The sequence below is a fragment of the Malus domestica genome, chromosome 02 (genome assembly GCF_042453785.1).
Source record: "Malus domestica chromosome 02, GDT2T_hap1".
Taxonomy (NCBI): Eukaryota; Viridiplantae; Streptophyta; class Magnoliopsida; order Rosales; family Rosaceae; genus Malus; species Malus domestica.
Window position 1 is genome coordinate 384,868 of NC_091662.1, and position 27,547 is coordinate 412,414.

General features: G+C 38.1%; 5 protein-coding genes across 11 annotated transcripts; 3 read left to right on the forward strand and 2 right to left on the reverse strand.

Moving 5' to 3' along the window:
* Nucleotides 1-163: 163 nt before the first annotated feature.
* On the reverse strand, nt 164-3,143 carry LOC103446775 (large ribosomal subunit protein uL18z-like). The gene is made up of 9 exons (XM_008385913.4): nt 3,027-3,143; nt 2,453-2,522; nt 2,272-2,363; nt 1,933-2,059; nt 1,760-1,839; nt 1,553-1,669; nt 994-1,128; nt 627-796; nt 164-464 (listed from the first exon to the last, which is right to left on the reverse strand). Exons 1-9 carry the CDS (start codon nt 3,027-3,029, stop codon nt 350-352), a joined length of 909 nt encoding a protein of 302 aa, XP_008384135.1. The 5' UTR covers nt 3,030-3,143; the 3' UTR covers nt 164-349.
* A 1,758-nt stretch (nt 3,144-4,901) lies between these two features.
* LOC103446784 (deoxypodophyllotoxin synthase-like) lies at nt 4,902-6,582 on the forward strand. Its single transcript, XM_008385925.4, has 3 exons — nt 4,902-5,400; nt 5,577-5,901; nt 6,193-6,582. Exons 1-3 carry the CDS (start codon nt 5,024-5,026, stop codon nt 6,442-6,444), a joined length of 954 nt encoding a protein of 317 aa, XP_008384147.2. The 5' UTR covers nt 4,902-5,023; the 3' UTR covers nt 6,445-6,582.
* A 973-nt stretch (nt 6,583-7,555) lies between these two features.
* On the reverse strand, nt 7,556-16,383 carry LOC103446792 (probable phosphoinositide phosphatase SAC9). Of its 2 annotated transcripts, XM_008385935.4 has the most exons (13): nt 16,105-16,383; nt 15,006-15,604; nt 14,439-14,571; nt 12,867-14,083; nt 11,997-12,104; nt 11,718-11,888; nt 11,139-11,381; nt 10,511-10,936; nt 9,553-10,386; nt 9,234-9,431; nt 8,592-9,044; nt 8,247-8,477; nt 7,556-8,113 (listed from the first exon to the last, which is right to left on the reverse strand). In XM_008385935.4, exons 1-13 carry the CDS (start codon nt 16,115-16,117, stop codon nt 7,832-7,834), a joined length of 4,908 nt encoding a protein of 1,635 aa, XP_008384157.3. In that variant the 5' UTR covers nt 16,118-16,383; the 3' UTR covers nt 7,556-7,831. The 2 variants fall into 2 exon arrangements, with proteins under 2 accessions (XP_008384157.3, XP_070661023.1); XM_070804922.1 differs by lacking the exons at nt 15,006-15,604; nt 16,105-16,383 and having other exon boundaries at nt 12,867-14,099; nt 14,439-14,554.
* A 1,035-nt stretch (nt 16,384-17,418) lies between these two features.
* Nucleotides 17,419-22,593, forward strand: LOC103446802 (calcium sensing receptor, chloroplastic-like). Of its 6 annotated transcripts, none has more exons than XR_003776124.2 (13): nt 17,419-17,623; nt 18,154-19,110; nt 19,466-19,566; nt 19,661-19,775; nt 19,905-19,982; nt 20,126-20,218; nt 20,656-20,739; nt 20,919-21,017; nt 21,405-21,467; nt 21,623-21,653; nt 21,753-21,865; nt 21,946-22,004; nt 22,142-22,593. XR_003776124.2 is itself a non-coding variant. In XM_070804929.1 (13 exons), the coding sequence occupies exons 1-13, from the start codon at nt 17,570-17,572 to the stop codon at nt 22,251-22,253; spliced, it is 1,893 nt and encodes a 630-aa protein (XP_070661030.1). In that variant the 5' UTR covers nt 17,419-17,569; the 3' UTR covers nt 22,254-22,593. The 6 variants fall into 6 exon arrangements, 3 of the variants coding, with proteins under 3 accessions (XP_070661030.1, XP_070661031.1, XP_070661039.1); XM_070804929.1 differs by having other exon boundaries at nt 21,623-21,655; nt 21,821-21,865; XR_003776127.2 differs by lacking the exon at nt 21,405-21,467.
* Nucleotides 22,594-25,756: 3,163 nt separating this feature from the next.
* Nucleotides 25,757-27,547, forward strand: LOC139192151 (uncharacterized). The gene is made up of 2 exons (XM_070813599.1): nt 25,757-27,206; nt 27,329-27,547. The coding sequence occupies exon 1, from the start codon at nt 25,827-25,829 to the stop codon at nt 27,054-27,056; it is 1,230 nt and encodes a 409-aa protein (XP_070669700.1). The 5' UTR covers nt 25,757-25,826; the 3' UTR covers nt 27,057-27,206; nt 27,329-27,547.

The following is a 27,547-nucleotide window of genomic DNA, read 5'->3' on the forward strand; positions in this document are numbered from 1 at the left end:
GCTCACTAATTAAGAAATGAAGGCAAGAGAAAATAAAACCACATAAGCATAAAATTCATGGTTTTAAAAGAAAATACACTTAAGCTTTATATCCCCACTACCACGCTACCAAAAAAAAAAAAAAAAAAAGGCAATACAAGGTTTGGTAACTAGAAAAGTTGGATAGCCAAAACAAAATATAACTTTCATAACATTGTCAAAACTTTAGTAGCGCTTCTAACTCGAACCTCGAAACAAGAAACATATTCTTCAAATGTCTGAATTATAAAGATAGAAGATTATATCGAGAATAATTAAACAGATGTCCTACGCGGGGGAAACAAACTAGAGCACAAATACCATTAAATGCTTAGTACTCATCATCATCGTCACTGTTTTCATCGTTACCAGCTTCATTGAAGGCCTTCAACCTCTCAACCAACTTCTTCTTCCTCTCGTCAAAGGTAAGCTTCTTGAGGTTGTACCTGTTACACAAATGAAAATTCAAATCATTTGATGACTACTTCCTACTGAGCAAGAGACTCTACAGATACTTCCCTCCTCCAATGTGATTAACAAATTTAAGTGCATGAAACTAGGACACAATTTAAAACATCAGCTGAGTAGAGCACTCAATCAAACTTTACCTCTTGTGCTCTTGAGGGGCCGGCTTCTCAGTCTTCTTAATTGTAGGATCAGCACGGATGGCAGCATGAACTTTCTTGTACAGCTCCTCGATGTTATCCGCTTCAATACCTTTCTTAATATATTCACTGAAGTGACTCTGGAATTTCTCTGGCTCATCATCCGCCAAAGTCTAAAATCAAACAATCACAAGTTAAACAGTTTTAAATATTCAGTGATGGTGAAGCAAAATGAGAATGCCTGACAAGAATTCTGAACTCAACGCCCACACAAGTTCAGAAACAAATATATAGAAATTTTGACCAAATGACATCATTATTCTAGACCAGTCAGGTTAATGCTGGTGCATGAAATGAATATTCAACTTACTGTCATGTATGCAGCAACATGGCCACCATAGATGTACTTGCGATGAACCTCAGCGTCAAGTTGCTTGCTATCCTTGGAGAAACCGGCAAACCTCTTTTCACTGTGAGGGATATCCAAACCCCCATCCAAAGCACCCTGTAATCAATTGAAAATTATTTAAATTGATTACGCCACATTCCAAGTGGATTAAAAATTCAGTTACATTAAACAAAAGACCATGTTCTGTATAGCATGGGAAGCAATATGAAAAATAAAGTACAACCAGGAACCAATATATATTTCATCCCCAGGCATGCAAAGAAATGTTTTAATCAAGGCTTCCAAGGATAAAAACAAAAACAAAAAATACTATACAGACAGACAATCATAACAGAAAGGAAAGTTATACTGAAAATAACAAAACCGTTAATTAGAAACTGTCATCGGTATAAGAAAGTTCACATCAAAGTGAAAAGAAAGAACACTACAAAATAACATATTCATCCTGATAAGTCACAAAAAAAAAAAAAAAAAAACTTGGCCACATCAAATATAAATAAGCATTAAATGTGGTACCCACCTTCAAGGCACCGAATACACGATTTCCTGTGGTGGTCCTGATCAGGCCAACATCAAGAAGAGCACGGAATGGCCTCCTGCTCTCAGCTGGCTCTACAGAATAATCCTCACCAGTTGCCTAAAATACCAGATAAATTATTTAGTAAGGCCACACACAAAAAGTAGATATAAAGGGAACAAACTGGATAGACAAAAAATAACACACTACCTCAACATTTCCCTCATATTCGTCATCCATTTCAAGCTTCTTCAGCACACGACGAGCCAAGAGTAGGCCAGTGCAGTAGGCTGATCATAAAAATACTGTTACTAACCCACAAGAGGAACTTATATGTATAGAGCCAGAATGAAGAAAGCAAATAAATCAAACGGTGGAAATACCTGCTGCATAGTTTGTCAGACCAACTTCAAGTCCATAGTGTGGCAGCTCATGGGCATAGGCTGCAGCGAGAACCAAATCGCCAGCAATGCTGGCAGATACAATCTGGGCAACAATATCCTTGTTGGTCTAAAAACCAGGTTAAGAGGAACATCACATATAATGCAAGAAAAATCATGAAGACAGAAACATTAAAAAAATCCATCTTAAATTCCAACTCAATACCCACAGACGAAAGAAACATTAAAAAAACTTAAAACATAATTTTTTTTTATCAAAAACATAAATATAAAGTGTAAAACTAGGAAGGCCCAAATGCTAGCCGACATATTTTAGGATACAAATCGCACAACGAACCGATACTTGGGTGTGTTGTACTTGTTCTTGTCTTGGTTAATGAGCCTAATCCTGGCACGGTAGTCGGTCTTCCCCTCTGTGGACAACATTCAGAAATAAAATGATCATATGCACACTAACAATTTGCGCAATGGAAAAACAATTTATCATGAAACAAATAAATACCTCTCCTTCTCTTATACTTGACTTGAAACCTCTTGAAGTAAGCCCTAGACTTCTGAGACTTGACGAACGGCTATAACAAATAATTCAACAAAATGTTCAATGTTTCCTCAAAACTTCATACATGTGTGTGTATATATATATATATATATATGTGTGTGTGTGTGTGTGTGCGCGCGTGTGTAAATATAACAGGTAATGGAGCAGAAACACAAAGGATACCATAAATATTAGTCTTTAAGCAAATGACTGGACAATGCATGAACAACATCAACCAACTGCACTCGGTTTTGCCGATTCGACAATGCATACGCATCTATTTATCAAATAAATGAATTTATATATCGATTTAATCCGAAAATTTAGACATAAATTGACACATAAACGTATATTAATTTGTGTAAAATGAAGAAAAAATTCATACAAAATCAAAGAACACAAGTCCAGAGAAAATAAGAAAACACCAATCACTCACTCGAATGAATGATTACTATATTTTAATGACGAGATTAAATAAGTAAATGCGCAGAAATTAGTTCAGATGCACGAAACGGAGAGAGAGATAGAGGAAGCTCACCATTGTCGAGGATGAGCGGCCGAACGAAGGGAGAGCAAGTGAGAGACAAGGCTCGGCTAGGGCTAGGGTTTTTGTAAACAGACAATGTGGAGGGCATTTTAGTCGTTTACACGTTTGAGTTGAGCCCTGTGGGTTGGATGGGGCTAGTTCGTGGCCCAAATTCAAATAATATATGGGCTGAGTTGAAGCCACAGTTGGGCTTTGGGTATGCCTGCTAATAGCTAACTTGCTAATTTCCTCATATTTCTAAGTTATATTTAAGCAGGATTGTCGTGCTTTTTATTCAGGATTTTGAATACGTTGGGACTTCACTGTAACATAAAGATTGAAGACTTGGTTTGTAAATAGCTACTATTGCCTATTGTATGTATATTTAAAACTTTCTACATAGTTTATACAATTTTAGTTTAGGACTGCAACACAAATATGGGTAATACTAAAAAGATTAAATTTGTAGACTAAAGTTTAAAAACTAAAGAATATGGAAGTTGATGATTGATTTATTACTTAATCGATGATAAACATATTCATTCTTATTAGTGACACATCATTTAATTTGTAAATTTGTCTTCAAATTTAGTTTTCTTAACATTACCCCACAAATATTATCTTTGTTAGAAATTATATATTATAATATAAAATGTTGTAATATATAATTTTAATAATTGAATGAAAAATAATGTTAACCGTTTTTTCAGAAGGGTTATTTACTTTGAATTTAATTGGTGTTATCCAGTGGCTTTCAGTTTGTGCAAATACCTCTTCAATTAAAAAGGGGTAGGTGCATTCCCTAACTTAAAGGTGTCAGATGGTTTATAACCACTCGACACATATAATTTATCAAAGGGTGCCATGAGTTGTATATAAACTCAGGCACTTCGTTCGCAGGATAAGTTTTTTTTTTATTAGTCTTCATAAGTAGAAAATAACATAGTTAAATACTCTTCAGAAATAGGGTTTATCCACACTATTTCTCTCATTTTTCGTTTATCTTCCGAGTTGTGTTTTGAGGGTACAAAATATATAAAGTTCGCCAGAGTTCGAAGATTGAAATGTTTTGACTTCGGATTATAGATTGTTGAATCCTAGGAGATGGATGCCTACCGAACTACAAGCACAAGAGTAGGGGCGAAATTCGGTCTTTGGGACATTGCATTTATGCAAGCCTGAATCTCCAAGTTTGTCAATTTTTCTAACTTTATCTCTAGTTGTTTATATTAATCTCATATATAATTAATGTTGTGAATTTCTTTATTATTATTATCATTAGAATTATATTGTTTTTCCCATATTTTCTAATATTGCTCCAACAATTTTGTGGGATAGTCAGTCAAATTGTTGCAACTTATGATTCACGAGCGTGCCCTGTAAATGCATTATTGGAATTTTTAAAACCACGGAAGTCAGCACAAGTGTGCCAGCGAATGCATTGTTGGAATTTTAAAAACTTCGAACATCAGCAAAGTGATCACGAATCCCAACCCAATAATGCTCAAAGACCTCATGAGTTTTGAATAATATCAAAGAAATATTTGTTGATATTATTTTGTGCAACTTATGATTCATGAGTGTCCCTGCAAGCAAATGCATTGTTGTATTTTAAAAACTACGAACATCAGCGCAGGTAATCAGGACTGCAAGTCTGCAACACAAATATTATTTTGTTGGTGCAACTTATGATCCACGAGTCTACCCTTCGAATGCATTATTGTATTTTAAAAACTACGAATAGCAGCAAAGTGATCAGGACTGCAGGTCCGCAACACAAATATTATTTTGTGCAACTTATGGTCAACGAGTGTGCCCTGTAAATGAATTGTTGTAGACTGATAGTATAATACCACTTGACACGCTTAATAATCTTTTGCGGATATTAGGTAGGTGATGACCAGGCTGCCGCTGATCTTTATAAACGGCAACACCATGAAATGCATCTCACAGTAGCTCGCTTTGTGTGAAAAGAAAAAAATACACATAATTAAGTAGCTAATCACACCATGTGTAAGCAATCGGAGAACGGGATTCCGGTGATCGATTTCTCCAAGGAGGAGGCGTTGAAGCCGGGGTCGAGTTCTTGGCTAGGGATACGTGAAGATGTTATCCGTGCACTCGAAGGAACGGGCTGCTTCATTGCATTAGTTGGCAACAAGGTCCGCCAAGAGCTTCGCAGCACCATGTTGGAGGCTTTCAAAGAGTTGATGGATTTCCCCCGTGAAGCCAAGATGAAGGTCAAGAGCAAGAACAAGAAGACCTTGGGTGCATATCACAACACCACTCAGATCCACGAAAGCCTGGCAATGGACGACGCCGCAGATGCTGCTGAGTGCCAGAAGTTCAGCAATCTCTTCTGGCCCAACGGAAATGAAAATTTCACGTAATTCTCTAACTAAATTTTTAATGAAATACTTTAAACTGCAGATAAGTTATCTATGTTGTCGATGTTTATTGATATTGTTGATACTTCGATCTTACAGTTTTTTATAAGATCAATAAACTTACAGTTGCTGATATGCATGCATATAGATATTAACTTGTTTGTTGGTTAACTAGTCGAAGTTCGAACGAGTATGCAACGCAAATGATGAACTTAGACTGGATAGTGACGAGGATGATATTCGAAAGCTATGGTGTTGACAACTACCATGATACACATATTAACACCAACACTCACCACATGTCGTTCCTCAAGTACGAGCGATCGGAGGAAATTGAAACCGACGTGGGTGTTTTTATTCACACCGACAAGAACTTCACCACGGTGCTGCATCAGGTGAACGACAGCCATGGCTTGGAGGTGCAGAACAAGAACGGGGACTGGGTGCTCTGTCAACCACCGCCATCGTCCTTCACTTTCATCGCAGGCGATATTTTGCAGGTGCTACTATTGTATACGGCAATATACAATAATTAATTCACTCAAGCTCTATAAATAGACAAAAATACGCAATATAATTAATAAATTTTTCTGCAACATGAGAAATGCTAAGGAGATTATCTCAAAAGTCAGAGTTTTCATGAACTCTTTGTCACCTCGTAATTTTTTTTAATGTTTTATAATGTTGGGTTGAGAATTTGGTTAAACTGTCAGGTGACAGAGAATTCATGGAAAGTTCCGCATATTCAAATATTTTTTTTTGTATATAACATGACAAATATTTTTTGGTAGGTTTGGAGCAATGATAAAATACAAGCTTGCAAACACAGAGTGACAATAAGCAAAGACACGCAAAGGTTCGTTTTGGCTCTGTTTCTGTTCAAGAGTGGCAAGTTCCAGACGCCGCAAGAGTTGATTGACGAGGAGCATCCCGTCCGCTACAAACCGATTGATCAATCTGAATATTTTGCCGCCGTTATGAACAACGCAATAAATGGAGGAATTAGTTACACTGTCAAAGACCACTGTGGCATTACAGTTTGATCATCACTAATGCATCCAATCAGCACCGTCGATCTCTGTGTGAGTTAATCAAGTGAAACCAACCACGTAATTTTATGCATCCATAAATCCTCTGTGATACAATAAATCAAGGATATATGGGGCTTCGGTTTCTGGCTAGAAGATATAGGGCAGTTTAGTATTCCTTTGATTTAAAAAAAAAAAAAAACTACTTTTGTTGTGGTGTGAGGATAAATTGCTATAAGATAAAGTTGTTAAGTGTTTGATAAACTTTTGTTGTAAACGTGCTTTTAACAAAAGAAAAAAATGTTTGAGCGTTGGATAAACTTCTATCTAAAACTGTTGTGTCTATGTTAAATGATTAAAACGGATACGGTGTTATTGTAATATAATAAATGAAAGGGCAAAAGTTGTTGTTTTGAAACATATACGGGTGTACTTGTATTTAAAAAATTCATTAAATGAGGATTGTTCACTTGGAAGCTTTAGAAAAAGAAAAAAAAAGGTTTTTTTATGTGCTGAGTTGAGACTATGGTGCCTTTAAAGTGTAGATTAATAAGACAACTCAAAATGTAAATGGGTAGGGGCATGTATATACTTAAGCATCAAATTAAACTTTGATTTCAATTGCAAAAATAAAGAAAAGAAAAACTAAATTCCATCAAGCAATTGGGTGGCTCAACTGATCACAAATGGTCCTTGAAATTGACTCATATAATTAAGATGATTTCTGAAATTGAAAATCAATCAATGTAGTCCCTGAAAATAAGTGTCACAGATCAATGTGGTTCTTCCATTTAGTCGAAAATTCTATTGTGTGTTGTTGTGGCGTGGGTCAATTGTGGTAAAATGATCATACTGAATTGTGACACCTATTTTCAAAGATTACATTAATTGATTTTCAATTTCCGGGACCATCATCTTACTGGTATGGGCCAATTTCATAAACCATTTGTAATAATAAAACCCCAAAAATTTTTTGAGACCCATATATGTGCCAAAAATTAGCATATAACATGATTTTTTACAAAGTTGCGATGGAATGAGCACATTAATTCGAGCACATTAATTTGTGACACCTCTTTTTCATGAACTCCATTAATTGATTTTCAATTCCAAAGACACCAAACAATTAAGTTTAAAAAGTTCTTTGGCTCCAAATACAGACTAAGGTCTTGAACAAACAGATCTCATCAGATTCTCGCACAATAAAGACAGACGTGTTTCTGATTTCCTAGCTCTATTGATATATATAGTCTCAACCAAAACGAAAAAAACTACAGGGACAATTTTCCATCAACGAATGATTACAACAAATATGAATGGGGGAATACACAACCACAAAATCGATCAAAAACCAATCCCCAAGGCACAAAACCCCTCGTGCTTCGCTGTGTATAACGCTACTTCAAACGGCCGAGAGGCTTGCCCATTTTCCAAGTTCGTATGGATCGGCGTAGTAATACAACTTAATTTTATTGGCCAACGACAACCCCGCAGCCACAGGTACCACTCTGGAACCGGCATCATCCTGCTCTGTTGGGTCATCGGCAAATGCTGTAATATCTCCAAGAAGTTTAAATATAATTGTGCGGGTTTGTATCTCTCGAGGGAAATCAAAGTACATGGCTGTTCCAGACTTGGCCTCTGGCAAACGATATTCTGCAATCGTTACCGTGCTTTGGGGTTCCTGTAATAATGTCTCCAATAAGTTATCTTAAAAACACCGTAATCAATATGGATTTTCACACCGCACTAATTAAGCCACATCGAACTACTGTCGCTAACCAACCCCATAATAATAAAGCAGGTCTAGTAAGTACCTGGACAACAGATACTTGTATATACAGAACGGCTGGAGAGATGTGTCTCTCGTCTACTAGTGTGGCTGACGTATCCCAGACCAGTGTATTTGAAGAGGGTGAATGGGTAACCAGAGGCTTTATTGCACCAAAAGCATCAAGACGAAATCCAGCAAGCAAAGGTGATGCAGGAGAAAGATATTGCTCCAAAACAATATCATTGTCCAACAGCCTCTCGGCCTCAATGGGAACCTGAAAGAACAATATATGACTATAAACGAATCTGCACGTGATAAAAATTCAATAACGAATAAAAAATTATTATTTTTTTAAATGAATAAAGCATAGAAGCGTGAATTTTTTTACCCTAAATCTATTCAGTGGTGGACCTCTCTCCAGCCAGCCTTTCAGATTCATCTGATCGTAGCTTTGTGATGTATCTTCCATCTCTTTTTTCACCGGGCTTCCGACTACCAGTATCCTTTTGGCATGAATACAGGGGTCTCTTTCAACTTCTCCTCCAAAAGAAGAACGCCGAGTTACTTCTGCAAATGGATTTTCATCGAGAGACAATAGATTCAAGTTGTCCAAATTAAGAGATTTTGAACCAGGTCGCTGAAGGCGTAATGTTATCCAAATAATGCGGCATCGAACTGGATTCCTAAATTCAAACTTCACATGCCTCGGTACTTCATTTTCTCTAACCGAATTTTCATGTCCATAATATTCTGAGGAAGCCGTGATCTGGGACTGCAAATCCCATTTTCCCATGCATGACCTTTCTTCCTTGTGTATTTTATTGCTGGCCCAGATTTGCACCTGTGCGAGCAGGTGAATTAGTCAAAATAAAATGTACAGAAGGAATCAATGTTTGTGCAGCACAAAAGGTGTAAAATTCAACAATTTAGGAACAAAAAGCTAGATATACTACAAAGCAAGATTTTCGACGACTTCAAATTTACCAAATAAAATAAAAATAAAAGAGAGTATGTATAGAGGCCGACTTACGGTGGGTGCATCAGCCTCAGAATAACCACATGGACTAATAAGCAAAACAACCCCACTAACATCAGAAAGGGTGCCAAGAACAATAATGAACTCAACACTGGTGGTACTAGGAGGAGCTTTCCAGTATGAATGGCGTGATCCAGATTCAAGAGGAGCAAGCAATGACAAGAATGGTGCTGAATCTGCTCCCGTTTCAACCTACAATGGTCACAATAAACATGTATAATACCGCAACCCATACGAAGATAGAGATGGAAATAAGACAATAATCTACTGCGGGAACCCTGAAACAAGAAAGTAATATAAGCCAAAAAATTACCGAGTGTAAAAAGCTGGCAAATGGAAACTCGGCTAGCGATTCCTCTCTGCCAAGTAATTTCTGCAGAACTTTAATAGTTCTCTTTCTATCCGGAGACTGTTTCCTTTCATAAAGACAATTCCTTACTGAATATCCAATCACCTGGTTCAAGGCCTCATGGGCAGCAGAATCAGCACGTGTACTTCTCCTCATGCTTATCAAGACCCTGACGTAGTCCAAGATCAATGCATCAAGCACAATATCATGGCAGCATCTTTTACAAATAACACTATCCAGCACTACTGTACGATTTGTAGAGACGTCAACCTGGAAACCATGGCCTGATCCCCCCTGATTTACCACACCATTGTAACTCATGGCGTCCCTTGACCCATAGCCTGCAACCAGAAGGGCCCCTCTACCAGCACAGCAAACTTTACAAACTTTCCTTTCACATTGGGAACATAACAAGAGAGACGGGGAAACTTCGCCTGATTCCAAAAAGGAAGGACGTGTAGGTGCATTAGTTTCAGCACGAACCTCACACGTGCCACCATAACAGCAGTCACCAAATCTAGTTATATTCCAAAAATCTATCTCATTATCATCAGTAGTCTCAAGACCAACAGCAGATGTAATTTTGTCTTCCAAGGATGCTTGTCCAAGCAGTGCCAGGGAGTTTGCAACTCTGCACAATCTTCCCATGTATCGTTCATCAAGTAAAACATTAGGGTTTATAGTAGCAGGATCAGTTCCTATAGATAACAAAGCTCTATCCCTTTCAGCAGCAGAAATGTTCAGCCTGAGGCGTTCAATTTCAAGTTTCATGGCTTCCATGAAGTTTAGTTTCTTTTTCTGCAGACAATAGGATTCATCAATTGTGGTTCAACGAAAGATTTTAAAGGACTTCCTCTTTGTAAGGATAAACCACATAATAGCATAGTGGTTCAAAGAAACAATAGAAGAGTTAGTAACATACCATATGTGGCCCAGCAACAGATTTCAAACAATCAATGTACTGCTGGGAACTGCTATCTGAAGGTTTTCCATCATGTGATTTATGATCAGTTTCAGCATCATGATATTCAACAATAGCTTGGTCCAAGAAATCAAGAAGGTCACCTCCCTTGTCCTCAACATTTCCTATCACTGGCGCAGCAATGTGTTCTGAAAGCACCATCTCTCCAGTCAATAGGTCAACTAAATTGTTTGCAGACGCACTTGGTTGCACTGGTGGCAGCACATTTTCAGTAAATGAAGCACCAGAAAATGGATTGGTTTTTGACCCAGAGGAAAAATGAATGTTTTCATTCTGAAGGTTTTTAGCATGTTCAGGTAGTCTTGCACCAGGGCCTTCGTTAGTAAATACACCCCTCCAAGGAAGAGAAACTCCAAGGACTTCTATCTGCAAACAAATTCACAAAAGAATTATCATCCACTTGGGGGTTCTGCAACACCCATCCTCTCAATATCATGTGCCAAAAAATTCAAATGGCATTAGCTTCAACCAAGCTAGAGTTTCAAATCAGAACCTAAATAACCAACTGAAAAGTCACAAATCAAGGACAATGACATATAAATTAATAATTACACAAGTTGCTTTCTACCTCACCAAGAGTGATAGGGCTCTTTCCAGAGACAGCAGGATAAAATGTAAGGGCAACTACACGAGTAAGGAAGTCAAGTTCTCCTTCCAGTTCTTCAAAATCATACAATAATGGAAGGGTAGATGTATCTTGAGCATGAAGACGGGAACCAGCTCCTGTTATAGCCATATCCTCTGGACTAACTGCTCCTGTTAAGGGTATCAAGAGGTTTGTTCCATGTATACATTGAGGTATTGAAGCACCCTGTCATCAGAATCCACTAAAAGATTAGAAACTACGGGAGATATCAGAAATTATTGTAACTTAACACAAGTAGATTAGCAACATATGTACAACAATACATGAAACTAACAAAAAATTACCAAAACCAGAGTCATGAACTTCTTTTGTATTCTAAATATTTAAGTTTTTGCAACTAGGTCCCTTGCATTTCATGGCTTAGCCTAGTTGTTAGTCTTTACATCAGATAGGAACTAAAAGGATCCTCATCTTGTTTTAGCTGGATTCCTGGGACCATCAATTCTAATAAAGTTCAAAGAAAATTAAAGTTGTAGGAGAAGTGGAAGAAAGATTACAGACCTCCAAGACAAGTTTTAGCCCATCTAAAGAGCGTCCTGTCCTAACATCAACTGTTGATGGATATGTTGAATCATCTGCACCATGGGATATTGTGAGAAGAAGCTGACAAACATGGCAAGGTTCACCAAGATAGATAAACAGTTCAACAACATCTGCGGCCTGTGGGCAAACCTGTGTGATAAAAACTATTCCAAATAAGAGACATAAAAGGATTCTGCAGAAAAGACCACCATGGTACAGTCAAATGTTCCATACAATGAAAACTGAAAGAAAAAGTACCCAGACTAGATCCTTTCTCTTGAAACTCAGAAGACTGGCTCCACCTTTGGAACTTGGAAACATGTTAGCAACTGGCTTAAGGAAGAAACCAGATGGTCGAGAGACTACCTGCAAAATCACAATGCTTGGATGAGAGACTTGATGCCATTACATTATATGAAAAAACAAACAGAAAAAAAAAATCATTTATGACTTCAAGAAAAGATCCGACAATTCAATGTAGAGAAATAGCCATAACACAAGCGAACACCATACAATGCAATTACTAAATAAAAATTACATGCAATCAATACATAAATCATGGAAGCCAGAATCTATGGAACTCAAAATGCAAAGGTATTAAACTGTGATCAGATCTAAAACCAAGAATCAAAGGAATTTCCAGGGAAGCCAACATTTTGGAAACAGACACCACTGTGAAGTCTAAATCTGATGCCAAACTCAAAACCACCGTTACGTGTTACAAGTAACAAAAGGGCCTTCCAATATGCAGCTGGTGATTCCATACCATTTGTAGGCGGCACTGGGAATGAAAAGCCTAAATGGTTTATACACTTATACTAACTTAGAACAACTTTTAAATTAAAGGAAAACTAATGAAAAGGGCTTGAAAACTTTGAGTTTTAATGATAAGGACAAAATAAAGGGTAAAGTGAATAGTACCAGGATTGACTTTTTAGTGTAAAAATGTGGTTTTTCGTTAAAGTGAACAGTACCGGGTGCTTTTCGTTAAAATTCCCTTAAATTAACCTATGGCAGTTAAAACTACTTGTTGCAACTTGTTAGATGAACCTAGCACAAAAAGAAGCATAGAAATTAATGAAATTATTATCACTACAACTGATCCAGAGCAGTCCCAGAATAACATACATTAAGAGGGTGAAAAGAAACTGATGGAAGATGCTTGAATAGTCTCATTCCAAGAAATATCTCAAGTTGCTTTTGACGAGAGCTGTCTACAACTGCATTTTTATATCTCCTCTGCAAAGTAATTTTCATATTCTGTGCTGCAGAAAATTGTTTGAATTTTCCTGCATCATCATTGAAGATGCTGAGGATTTGGCTATGCATAGCTTTCGAACCGGTATAAAGTGTTGCATGAATATCACCCGCAAGCAGAAAAATATCAGCAAGCTGGGATACTGGTGATAAAATTGTTGACCTCTTGAACTCCTCAAATGCCATATCAAATCTCTTCCAAGGTTCATCAGGACACGGATGCGTCCATGTTGTGGTCCTAGTATTGTGATCAATATAAAAAGTTTTCCCTGTTACTGCATCAGATCTCTTCTCCCAGCCTGGTGGCAGAGGAGCTGTATAGCCACCATAAGTACTCATTGACTGGTAACCAAATGCCAAATCACTATCAAGTGATATACAAAGCCGCCTACACTGCTCCACAAAAACCTGGAGGGAGCCAAAATAACTTGCAGCATTTGTCCTATCCAAAGAATCAGCACAGTTCAAACGTATCACACCATTTTGACGTGATCTTAAGCAGAAAGCACCTTCAAAGTCATCATTGTAGATAATTTCTCCTCTGCAGTCCTTAATTCTTTCTCGTGAAGGCAAAAAATCTCCTTCAGAAATGCCTATGGAAATAGTGGGTGCTTTTAGATGTTTCCATAATCCTTCGATGGTTTGCTGTTCACCTCTTAACTTTATACTGGCATGCCAGTCATAATTTATCAATTGAATTCGAGTATAAGGAAGTTTTCCAGTTGACTTTATGTAGTTTAAAGATTTCTCAAAATGTTGAACTAAAATACATTCTGACTTTCCTTCTCCACTCCTAAGCAAGTTGATGCATACAATTGGAACAAACGCCTTTCTATTCTGACTCCCCCCAACAGCTACGTCAAAATTTCGTGCATCATACCTCTTACTCAACCTCTGGTAGTACTCCGAACTTCCTTTATAAGGATCGCGATCCGAAACGTATATTTCTGCTTCTGCAGCAGTAATCTTTAACTCTGCACCCCACCAAATTGGAATTGTACCCCGTCGCCACACGTATGTGTTAAAAGGAACAGTTTGACCAGCCCTTCTAGGGATCCATACAAGTTGCTCACACTCCACTTCATTTCCTGTCAGACTTGCCATCTTCATAAGTATGAAAAGTTCACTTAAAACATAAAGTAAGAGGAGAATATTTTTCATTTAGAATGTAAATTCGTACTCCTAAATGAGAAGAATACAAAATACAAGATGAAGCCATCTAAGCAAAACAAAAATGAAATAATACAAACAAAACGAAAAAGAAATACTGTAGATTAATGAATTTCATAAAAAAAAATATCAATATGTTGTTTTCTAAATTACTTTCTGTCCTCAATGTTCTGAGAAACTCCACTGGAAATCAATAACAAAAATGACACAACCATGGGTATCTTCAAAGATTAAAAGTTTGAGAGTTGTTAATAACTTAATAGGTCAGGTTACCTGTGCTAAAACATGAATTCAATCCCCTAGCCAAGTACCGAGTACCAGGATGCAGCCTGCTACGACGAGCTATGAGAGCAACAATTCCTTTCACCTTCCCTAAGGTTCCAAAACTTCGACACTCTGCAAAACCCTGCACATTAATATCAAGTAAGAGAACGGTATGAAAGGGTTAAATTTACATCTAATCACATAATTCCATATGCTATCTTCAAATCTTAACAACAATTTAACTTCTTTTGTCAGTCATATTCAATGAAGGCAAAATTGAGCACCTAATGCATAGATAAGTTCAACAACTTGTTTCCTAATACAACAGTTATGAAATCTTTACCATTATCAGTGGTAAAATATATACTCAAAGAGTTGCACATAAATATAAGTACATGTAAATGCAGAGTTAAACCAGTTGGATATAATGAGCATATCGTGCATAGGCTCGAACAATCATCATCACTAAATCGAGGTGGTAGGCTAAGAAATCAGATGGTTAAAGATAAGGATCAGGTGAAAGAAGATAATAGTCAGCTGAGCACCAATTTGATGATACCAAGAATGAAGCAAAACCTGAAGAAGAGTGACACAATGCTGCGGCAGCCCAATGTTTTTGAAAGGCATCGAGAACCAGGCGTTCCAAACAAATTCATCATCGGGCTCACGCAAGCACATACGGCTAGGAAATGGTCGAGTGATATCCCTTGCGTCACAAAAGTAGTGCTTCCCATTAATGTCAAGATCAGTTAATTCATTAACATTCTTTTCTTCTCCTTTCCCTTGTGGTTGTGGATTCTGAAGTTGAATCTTGATCCATTGGCTCTCAGTCACCGTATAAATGCACCCTCCACCAGGCAATTTCGGAACACTAGCAGTCAACTTGGTAGCCACGAGAAGCAAACCAATGCTGCCCAAAGCAGCATAACCCAATATTGCACGTGCATAGGTCGTATTCTTACACAACCAGGGTGATCCGTTCGTAACGTATTCCAATGCTTCCTTTTCGGATTTGAAAACATCAAATCCTGGCTTTGCATTGTAGCGAAGCACTCCGGTTGTGGGATCAACATGTATAACCTGAGTGTCGAGCCTGGAAGACAAACTTGCAATTATATATACTTCACCAGGGTCCAACGTCACAACTACAACAGATGTCTCCCTTATACCACCACCTGTAATGTATTTAATATAAAACAGAAAGCATAAGCAACCTTGCAAAGAAAGCGAACATGTATGATGTATGACTCTACGCACCATCACAATATACATACGAGTAAGCGTGTGCGTGTGCGTATATAGGGCGCTGTTATTAGCACTCCAAAATAGTCATCGTGCACTCTTCCATAACAAAAGGTCGAAAACAACTCTTTATATTTATGCAACAACAGCAGCAATAATAAGAATTCAATGTCAATTTAACAGACAAAATTGACAGTGTTCAAGGTGTTTAAGTTATCAGAATCCGATTCGAAATGCAACAAACAAACAGACATGAAATGCATAGCTCGCAAGGAAAGAACGAAAACTAAGAGCATATAATCTACACACGCATACTCTCGAACAGAAAATAATTTGCAAGCTGAAAGAGAAAGAAATGATAGAGGTCGCATTCGAAGTTGAAAAGCTCTAGATCGCATCGCATATCAGAGAATTGAAGGTTGAAGAAGATTACCAGCTGATTCCATGCGATATCTCTCTCTTTTGTTACTGCGCGATGCAGGCGGAGTTCGATCTGACGGAGAGAGGAATGATATTATTGAAGGCGCCGGAGAACTGGAAGGGCAGGCATCGAAGGACGTCGGTTGGACCCGTTCCACTCAGCAGAACTCACCGCTTCTCCGGTCTTACAGATTTGGCATCGGAAAATATGAAGTGATACTCGGCAGGAGCAGCGCGAGATAATAAACGATGACTTGTTTTTTTTTTTTTTCTGTACTTTTTACTGTTTTTGGTTAATGGTTGTTTATTTATTTATATTTTGGTACTAATTTGTTCTTATTAAAAACATCGAAAAAAAAACTTTTGTGTTTCCTTATTTGTTAAAAAGAACAAGATTGTTTTGTGTGTTTGTCATTAAACAACAAATAGGATTGGAATAAATACAATTTTTCAATTTGTAAGAATGTCACAATTTTGATTATGGTTAATCTTTCTTAATTTCTTACGTAGCACGTCTTAAAAATAAAAATAAAAACTACTTGTTTGATTAAAAGCGTATTTGATAATTAGTAATTGTTTTTTAATTTTTAGTATAAAGATAAAAATTAAAATCGGACAATTAAATTTCAAAAACTCACAAAATTAACTTTTATTAATAAGTAAAAAATTGACTTAATAAAATTATTATCAAATAACTCCTACTTTAATGTTTTTAAAATTTAGCTTGGTTTTGATTTTCAATTGCCATTAAAGTTTTCAATTTAAAAAAAAAATTAAGAATGTAATTAAAATGGTTATCAAACGAGCTCTTAATAAAACTTAAAATTTGCTTTTGTTCAAAAACACCACAATAGACTCTTAAAACCAACACAAAATATGATTTATTTTTTATGGTATTGGAACAAGAGTCAGTACACCACATGTTATAATATAAATAGATGAATAATTAAAAAAATAAATTATCTTCAATTATATTATAACATGTAGTGTATTAATTCGTGTTTTTGGCACATGAAAAAATCTCTGCCAAATTACATACATTACTTCCAAGTAGAGAAATCGTGAAACGTATAAAAATCCGTAAATCGAGTATTTTATTTTTTATTATGTGAAAAATTAAAAATAAAATGTAAAATGGCCAAAACTCGCGGGAAGGAAAACTGAATACATAAAAGTAGAGGGACGTTGAGCCCAAACCCCCGCAAGAACGCCTGAAACAAGCACATGTCCCCACCGCAGAAACGAGAGGCAAAGAAGAAGTTATCTATATTCTTTCACTGGATGATTTTCCCCGTCATATCATCATATATATATATATCTCTATATTCTTTCATTCAACGATTCCTTCACAAAATTGAAAACCCACTTTTCAGATGCTTGATGCAATTTAATGTTAGTTTAGGCTTATTTTAGCAAAGTGTTGGTGGAATTTGATTGTGTTTGTTGCTGAATAATTGAGTTTTGGTCGGCGGGTTGATATGGCCATGCTGCCTGTTTGCTCAGCCACTTCAAGCTGGTCTTCCCTTTCTCAGGTAAGATCTTGCATGCTCCTCAAAGACTGACCCTTCACTGTGATTTTTCTTATAATTTCTTGGCATGCAAAGCAAGCTGCTTTAAAGGGTCCTTTAATTTATACTGATGTGCCGACGTGAGTTAAGTTAATTGGTTGGTATGTGGTCGGCTTGTTTATTCAAATTCGCTTTCATGCAAATTAGAGTATTCTAGAATATCGTAATTTCAGAAGAAAGACGAGTTTTTTACCTATAAGTCCTACGTAATATTAAACTTTAGAAGAAAAACACTTCAAACAGTTTGAATATTTCAGAAGAAAAATTTAATATGAGAAACGGATCAATGAGGTGTTTTTCGATGCGGTTGAACTCTTGAAGTGTTTTTGTAGTTTGTACGTAATGAAGCATGTTATGATCATCTTGTGTTATTTTCTGGGAATTTGAAACAAGTAATTTAGTTTGGCATCATGTCATATTTGTGTAACATTTTGGTCAAAGTTTTTATGATATTCCGAATTTGGAATGTACATGTATGCAAATGGATGTCACAGGTTTACTTACATGGAGGGTTGCATGCCAGTTCCCAATTCCTGAAGGATTTTGAGGCCAGGTGCATTGCGGAATGCAGGGGCTCCCTAGGCTTGTCAAATGCAATGCATTTTCAAAGAGGTTCCTTTAAAGCACATGCTACAAAGTCTTTGTATCCGAACTTCGTGAAAAGCGCAGAACAATCCGTCTCCGTGGATTTTGTTTACAGGAGTTCCTGCTCAAATGAATCAGACCATCTTAAGTGCCAGTATTCAGACATGTGGAGTTCCTCTACTAGAACCATGTATGAACAACACCTGCCGGGAAGGGTGGAACTGAAATTTGTAGACACCTCTAGCCTATTGGCTCCTGATGAGGGACTCGTTGACTTTACTAATCCGTCGACTGAAAATGAAAGTATCTTATCGGCACCCATAGAACCTGAAAGCATATCAGCAACTGATTTAACACCAGGGAATCCCACCTCTGTATCCGACTCCTTAGACATGGATAGTGATAAATTATCCAGTGTGAAAACTAGTATTGAGGACTTCTTTGATGGGGTTAGCAAGTCTTTCAGTGCTTCGCTTGATAAGGGAGAATATACTGTTAAAACGTCACTAGATACAATCACTTCATCAACAACAACTGTTGTTAAAAGTGCAACTGAAGCAGTGGATAATACTGTTGGCGGATTGTTTTCAACGGTGGATCAAGTGGGACAATATGGTGGTAGTAAAACGACAAATTTTTCAAGCGACTTTAAGGAAGCCACAAGTAAAGGAGCTGTTTTTGCTATTGATGTCTTGAGACGTTCAATTGTTGTGGTGGAGGATTCTCTATCAAATGGGGCTTCCTTTTCTGTTAGTTCTTACCAGTCTGCCAAGGACTTTCTTCCTCCTGACATCAGTGATGCGCTAAATTTGTCTGAAAAGAGATTTGTAGAGCTCTTGGGGCCTGCCAAAACTGCTTTTCAACAGGTATTAATATTACACTTCCAGTCTATAGAGCCTTTTGGTTGAGCTGTAAAAGAAAAAAGATTGCGGTTTGCAGAGTTGTAAGTTATTCTAAATAATTTGTAAGTTTCAAACTGGTTCTCTGGAAAAAAAAGAGCAGGTTAGTTGATTTCGGTTGGATGCTTTTTTTTTTTCCAAACCATCAGCCCCACTTTGTTATAGTTTCCTGTATATTCTGTTTGACAACTTACGCTAGAAGGTAAACTTTCCGTTTTACGCTTAAACTATACATTCAATCATTTATATCCTCAGTTTGCCGCTGTTGTAATGACAGTTTTTTGAGTAATATTGTCAGCTGAATCTGAATCTGTGAAAGCAGGTTTATATTTCGATTGAGGGGTTGGAGGAAAATCTTGGGTTGGACCCTAATGATCCAATCGTTCCATTTGTTCTATTTCTTGGCACCTCAGCCATTTTATGGTATGGGTATCCTTTTGTTCTAATGAAGACTGTTTTTAAGTTTCTATTGTCCTGCTGTGTGAGAAATTTATATTTCTTATCAGATACGCTGCAGGGTCATTTATCGGGTGTGGATATACAGTGGTTACGCTGGAGATTTATCTCCTCAGTCGACATTGGAGCTCTTGACAGGGAAAGAGAATGCTGTGCTCATTGATGTCCGACCTGAGGCAAGATATTGCTTACTTTTGGCCTTTATATTTAGTTGCGCTAATACTATTATAAGACTTTAAATACTGTTGCTAAGTGTTTGCTTCTCAAATTTGCCAATGATTGGTTCTGGAATTTCCTTTATGAAGGTTCTGAGAGAAAGAGGGGGTATTCCTGATCTTCGACGAGCAGCTCGCTTTCGCTATGCAAGTGTGGCTCTACCTGAGGTTGGCTTTATAATTAGATTGCAATTTGAAGATATGAATGACGTAATCGTATTACAGATTTGCTAGGGTGAAAGCAGTCATATCCTTTCTCTCCATATACTTTTTGTGCCTTTGTTCTGAACTTGTTGAACAAAAAACTTCAGGCTGATGGCGCTGTATGGAAATTAGTGAAGAGTGGAAGGGATCTTAATGACACCTTAACTGCTGCTGTTATTTGGAACTTGAAGATTGTTCAGGTAAGCAGTTTCAGGCATTTATATATCTTAAACTATACCAATTTGAAGCTTACTAAAAGTTCATAGGAAGATCTTGGACTGGGACCTATTAATTATCCGTTCTTTAGTGATAGTACCATATTTGGTGACCATGGACGCCTGAAAGTGTCTCACATTCTCCACCTAAAGAACTTCAATCACAATTTTTTGGCCTGCAAAAATATGAGAAAGGAAATTCTTTAGGCTAAAAATCATTCAAATTCAAGTTTTAGCACTGCCCTGGTGACCTTAGGTATATTGTTATATATGTCCAAGGACTTGAATGGGGTTGTATGCTCGTAACAAGTTGTTCACATCTAACAGCAGGATCTCCTGTCTAAAACTATGGGAAAGTGTGATGATTAGCATCTGCTTGAGTAATGAATAATGAGTTCTATACTGTTTTGTACTCTTTGTAGGGCAGGTCCAAGGTCATAGTTATGGATGTTGATGGCACTCTTTCCAAAGGTATTGAAAGATCCTTGAGAAAGCTTGGGCTCAAGGCAAGTACATAATGCAAGATAAAGATTCATATTTTAATTAATAAAAATCATTAGCACTTTTCTTATGGATACTGGTATGTATCTTAAGAAAACAGCTCAATGCATCATAAATTTTTGGTATTTCTGGAATTGCTGAGCAATTTCGTAGATACTAATACCTAGAGATGTTTAAATGACAGAAACCGTACTTGGTTCAAGGTGGCTTTCAATCTTGGGTGAAATATGGTCTCCGTATTAAGGAACTCAAACCTGAGACAACATTTACCATACTCAATGAGGTATTTATCTCTTTGAAGCTGGTTATTCTTGTAAGTTACTATAAATACAGAGATGATAATATATGCTGGTTGGTGAATTTCTACGAATGGCATCTGATTCCCTTGATAATAACCGATGTGATTACTTTCTTTTCAAAACGTTGTTGGATTGCAGTGGCTGAGGTTCTCTTGTATATGTAACGTGGAGTTGGGGACCCATTTTTTTTAGCTTTGTTGAAAAAGAGGTGAACGAGATAAATATGTTTGACAACCAGAGCAATAATCATGACTGCATTCAACACAGAGATTATTGCTGTTTTCCCCCTTTCTGCCGCATTTTTACAGAATTGTAAGACCAGATTTGAGCTTTTCACTTATGCACAATTGCAAAAAATTGTATCATTTTAGGATGCTGAGGCAATTCTGGAGGATATCAGTCCTTCTCCGGTGCAAGTTCTTGGGTCTGGTGTGGTAAGACAAATTGTCTTCATTAGTTTCTACTTTATATTGATCCGTCTTTTGTTATTACGAAAACTTGATTTTGTTTTGTGTGTTGTAGAAATGTTTAGTTGCCATGCAATTTCAAGTGCATCATTCGCTAACTTACGCAACTACCTTCTGTGCAGGGATTGATTGCAGCATTGTATGCACTACTAGGTGTGTATATGTGCCTTAAATTTCTCTCTAAAAAGAAATTGGATTACCTAATTGTTTTCCACTCAAGTCTGTACAGTTCTAATTTCACCATATATACAGTTAAATTTTGCTAGTGAATTGTGCCGGATTTCTTCATCTCTAATCAGCATGATTCATTGGATACGGAGTGGGAGAAGACGTTACAACTGATTGGTGTTGTTGGCGTTGGTCAGGTATTATAATCTTCCTAGAATGAGTGCTGTACTTTTTTCTTCTTCCCCTTTCTCATTGCTCTTTTCTTCAATTCCACCAGACCATTTATCGGTGGGTGGCATCTTATGACACCGCAGAAGATTTTAAACAAGACGTGAGGTAAAGCTAACTACATTAGGCCCAGTAGATTGTGTCTTTCACCGTGCTGTTGGAGTCAAACAACCAAACACCACATTATTTAGATTGTGCTGATTCGATGTCGTTTTATTGTCGTCTCTATGTTATGTTCCATGAAGGCTGCTGCTTGCTCCTGTTAGACTGGGCGCTCAGGCATTTTCATGGACTGCTGGAAAATTGGAATCGAACGGCATTGGACTGCCAACATCTCCTTCATCCTCAGATGTTTAAAACCGAGTATTGCAGGCTGCTGCAAAGCATCAATCTCAACCGTCTGATACGGAAGGCATCCAAGATCCATCTCCTGACTCAACACTTACAATCAAGGAGAATGTCGATCTATCAGAAGCATAAAGGTTGATATTTTCTTGCAGTAGGCATCTCCTGACTCGTGTTCTAGCTCGAAAGTTGATCTGAGCTGTATTAGCAAATCAAGGAAGGTTAATGAAGCTAAATAAGTGATAATTCTGTAACAATGTGCACTCAAGTTGGCTCTCTCAAGTTTCCTCCTTATACAAGCCAACTCTCCACCCCTTATTTTAATATACAAACAACGTGATTTTAAGCTCAATTAGCCATCGATGTCGTCATCATCACATTTACGTGAGTTGAATGTGAGAGCTACTCCAATTAGACAGAGCCGAACATGAGCCGAACATGAGCCGAACGTGACACCTCTTCCAGTGACGAGATGAATATATCTACCAATGGACTTCCAACGTCAATTGATAGCTGATAATTGACACATATTTCCCCCAAAATTTAAAAGATTTTAGCTTAAGAGATTTTGCTTGGGGACAAAAAACACATAAACAGAAAGGTCTCTCCTTTTTTGTTCGAAACGGAAAGCTTTCTGGAGATGACGTATCCTACTGTGTGAGAAATTTATATTTCTTATCAGAGATGCTGCAGGGTCATTTATCGGGTGTGACATACAGTGATTATGCTGGAGATTTATCTCCTCAGTCGACATTGGAGCTCTTGACAAGGAAGGAGAATGCTGTGTCATTGATGTCCGACCTGAGGCAATATATATATTGCTTACTTTTTGGCCAGACCCTTATATTTGGCCAAAAAGGGAGACCCGAAGCCAACAGAGCTCCCCGCTTTGGTGGCGCTGATAATTTATCAAAATTTTGCCTAAGTGGGGCTGAAAAGACCAAGAATCCTTTTAATTGCCTAAAGTAAAACATAGTATGAGAGAGGAAATTCTAAGGATAAAAATCATTCAATTTCAAGTCTTTCACATCTAATTAACAGCAGGATCTTATGCCTAAAACTATGGGAAAGTACGTTGGTTAGCATATATGCCGTGAGTAATGAATAATGAGTTCTATATATTGTTTTGTACTGTGTGTAGGACAGGTCCAAGGTCATAGTTATGGATGCTGACGGCATTCGTTCCTAAGGTATCGCTAGATCCTTGAGAAAGCTTGTTGTGTATAATACATCTTTTAATTAATAAATTCATTAGGACTTTTCTTAGTTGAGACCACTCATTTGACATTCCTCAGGAATAAAGAGAAGAGTGGATAGAGTGAGAAATTGGCTAGTTATGGATGCTGATGGCACTCGTTCCAAAGGTATCATCGCAAGATTCTTAAGAAAGCTTGGGGCTCAAGGCAAGTACATAATGCAAGATAAAGGTTCATATTTTAAATAAAAAAAAACATTAGGACATTTCTTATGGAAACTGGTATGTATCTTAAGAAAACCACTTAGTTCATCATAATTTTTTGGTTGGTATTTCGGGAATTGCTGAGCAACATCGTGGATGCTAACACCTTGAGATGTTTAAATGACAGAAACCGTACTTGGTTGTTATATGTACAGTATAGAGTAGCTTGCGTCATTCATAGGAGGCATTTTCGTTAATTATAGTTAACTTGCTGTAATCATCTTTTGGTGTATTGTATTTCCGCCTATATATGGCAGTGGTGATATTTAATGTTGCCGTGATCCTGATTACATCTACCCGATTCAGTGCAGTATACCGATGCTCTTAAGCTTCCAACTATCAAACTTTGACGTGCCTGGTACTGGTACGATGATGAGCAGGAAGAGAGCACTTGAAGAAGCCTTTAGTAGCATTTGGAACTTTTTCTTCTTGTTCATGGAAACATAATTGTACAATCATCATGATTTATTACTCGTGAAATGATCATTATTAAAAAGAGTAATGCCTTTTTTGCGCTTTATTCCATTTATTTATGCATGCATGTGTTGTTGGAGTATGTGGCCGAGTGGCCAACTTTTGGCTATAAAAATTATAAAGGAAAGAAAAAAGGTGGACAACATCCTTCCTTGTTTTGGGGAGGAAAAAAGGAAAAAAGACAATATAATTATGTCCCTTCCATGTTTTGGGGAGGAAAATATGGCACCTTGTCTAAAGTGAATTGTTTTGGCCATAACACCCGTGACTTTGGTTCTTAGAGCAACTCCAGCGTAGGAGCCCTCCCCCCAGGCTATTCACTATTTAATCCACCTAATGAACAGTAACTGCCCTTAATGAACAGTAATTGCCGTGGCAATTGCCTTTCGCATCTCCACCCCTGCACTGAATAGCCCTGGCAATTGATAATAAAATATTATTATTATTATATTTATAATTAATATTATATTATTTAATTTGTATAAATTAATATTATATATTCCTCATTCTTCCTTTTCTCTACGGATCCAGGGCCAATAGTCCAAAACTCATCCATCTGCAGGTAAAAACTCAGTCTCCTCCAAAAGCTAGCTCTGATTATAATGTCTGAACTCCATTTTTCACCGATGGTCATAAACAAAAGTTGAAGAAAAATAAAGTAAAACCCATCTATGTTCCCACTGATGCACAGGATCGGACTCCGATGTCGTGGATGACTCCCACTGCTTCTTCCAAATCTTCATCTTCTTCTTCGTCTTCTGCAACTTCCCAGAAATACAAAGGATTCATACCGTCCGCCTAAAAAAAGCGGGTGACGTCGCCCTGACGTCACACCCACTCGGGCTCTCGGGCTGGCACGAGTTGCCAGGCCTCTCCCTCAGGCTGGGCCTGTCCCTCTGGCTGCCACACGCTGGACCTCTCCCGTCGGGCTCTATGGCACTGTTCAACCCACTGTCCCCCGAGTTATAGCTCCCGCTGGAGCTGCTCTTAATAATTGTGAGGTTGGTTGCCTTTGGGAGTAATTGTGAGAAAGAGAAGCAGCCCATTTTCGGTTTTGAAGAGAGGGAGATAGAGAGCATCAGAAAATAAAGGGTGCTGCATCTCCTATTTGAAGGGAAGAAGAAAGTGCTCCTCTTCAATTGGTTAGTAATCATCCACCAAAGTAGTTGTTGTTGTAATAGCTTTGAGCTATATGTATAGAGAAGAAATTATTCATTATATTTCTTTCTCTATTTGTATCTTTGGTGTATGAGAGCTATTAGGTGTATTGGGCTTTTGGGTTGTGAGATTGCCAATACTTTGTAAATTCCCATTTGGTTGATAGTGGATTATTGGGTGAGCTCCTATTGCTCCGAGGACGTACTCCAATTACACTGACTATGGAGGAACCTCGTTAAAATCTTGGTGTCTTTAATATTTTGTTCTTGCATTTCCATTTGATAAATTTCCTGTGGGTTAGCTTGAGTTGGTTTCAACAGGTTTGGTGCTCTCCTAGCACAACAGCATGCATGCGAAGTCACTCCCAACCGTTGGATTAAATAACAAATTGTTTTTGGGTTTTTCCTGTATGTACCCTTTAACACGCAAAAGCCCCAAACCGACCGAAAATTGTAAAAGAGAAACAAAGAAAATTAGGGTTTGAGGGCAGAGAGATGGAGGAGCCGCAGACTCAGAACGTGAAACGACGGAGGGTGGAGTCTGAGGAGTGTCGGTCTTTGTATCTCTGCACGGAACAGGTTGCGGAGGATAGCCTTCGTTACAATGTCCACGCCATCAATCTCGCAGATTTGTTATCATGCTCCTGTAAGATTCACGTTCAACTTCCTACTGTTGACGGCGGCGATGAGCTCGTGACAACCAAAGTATGCGACCTTTGTTCCTCCGGTGCCGGTCAATTGCCCTTGCTGAGGGATTTGGCTTCCATACGTGACGAGAATCTTTGCCACTGGTCTGGCTGCGGCGTCTTCGGCTCCCAAATCATTTTTGCCGGCGGCTTGGAGACCTCTGAAAGACCCCCAGCACCCTCAAGGACCGCAAGTAAGAAGATTTATGTGTTTGAGACAGATTCTAGTGTCGATTCAAATCCTTCCATTAAGCCCCTTTCTGAAAGCAGCCGCAGAATTATACCCGAGGAATTCATTGGCAACAAAACCCAACCGTTTATGGTTGAGTTCAACGGGGACGACGGGAAAAAGGATCTCTATGCTCTCTCCGGTTTTCCCTTTCCTGTGTGTATCCCTCCCACTTTTGAGGTACTTTACGGGACATCCAAGAAATGGGTTGCTCTGCCGGATGTTCCATTCTTCGACTGTCAATGTCCTTATTTTTCTTATGCTGTTGTGGGCACTAAGATATTGGTCTCCAGCCTCGATACTCCGGTGTTCTGCTTTGATGTGGCCGAGAAGGAACCCAAACGGCAACACTGGAGGCAACTGTCCTTCTTCAATGGCAAGGACTTTCCCTTCGCGGGCACGGCTTTAGTCCTCGACTTGGATGATAGTGACGATGAAAAGCTAATGTTTGCGTATCAAGAGACTACCGAAGAATATTCTCTTTGGAATCTAGCTGCTTACCGTGTGTGTATGACGGAAAAAAATGAATCTGTTGAGCTGCTTGGCTTTAATCTGATCCCCCCTGATCAGTTGCCTTTGCAATTTCGCTATAATGTATTCCGCCGGTATAAGTTGCTGGATTTAGGCGGTGGAAATGTGTGCCTTGTCGTAGGCTCCGACAGGCCACCAAGGGACGATGCCCTACCAAAGGGACGAATACACTTACGGGCAGCTCTCCGAGATGCGTTTTCTTGTCATAAGATTTCACTTTTCCTTTTCGAGGCAGAACAATACTATCTCCATCGACATCCTGGCGTCTCGCATCTTTGAATACGATTTCTCTTGCTACACTGTCATTGCTCAAATGTTTGGTTGCTTTCTGATAGCCAACCCAACCTTAGAGAGCGAGTGCCATCCATGGACTCGTGAACGATGATTGACCACTCACGCTCCAGTTCTGGGTTGCTTCTGGTTTGTGCTGTAAGTAAGTAGTCCCTTTACCTTTTCCAGTATCTTCGATCATGCATATTTACCGCATGATCTAATTGCTAATGTTATTGATTGTGTGGCAAGATTTATTTGTGAGTATTGGATGTGCATAGGTGTGACCACTGAATCAATACCTGTTATTATCGGGCTGGTGGTCCTTGATGAGTATTAGCAAGTATATACTAACCCTACATATGTATATGTAGGCAGGCGACAAGAAGTACAAGTAAAACTTAATACTGTTGTCATTTGTGCCCTTGATCATCATGTAAGACAAAGAGGATTCGGATTACTGGTACTGATATAAATCTTAAACTTGACTGGATCATTCA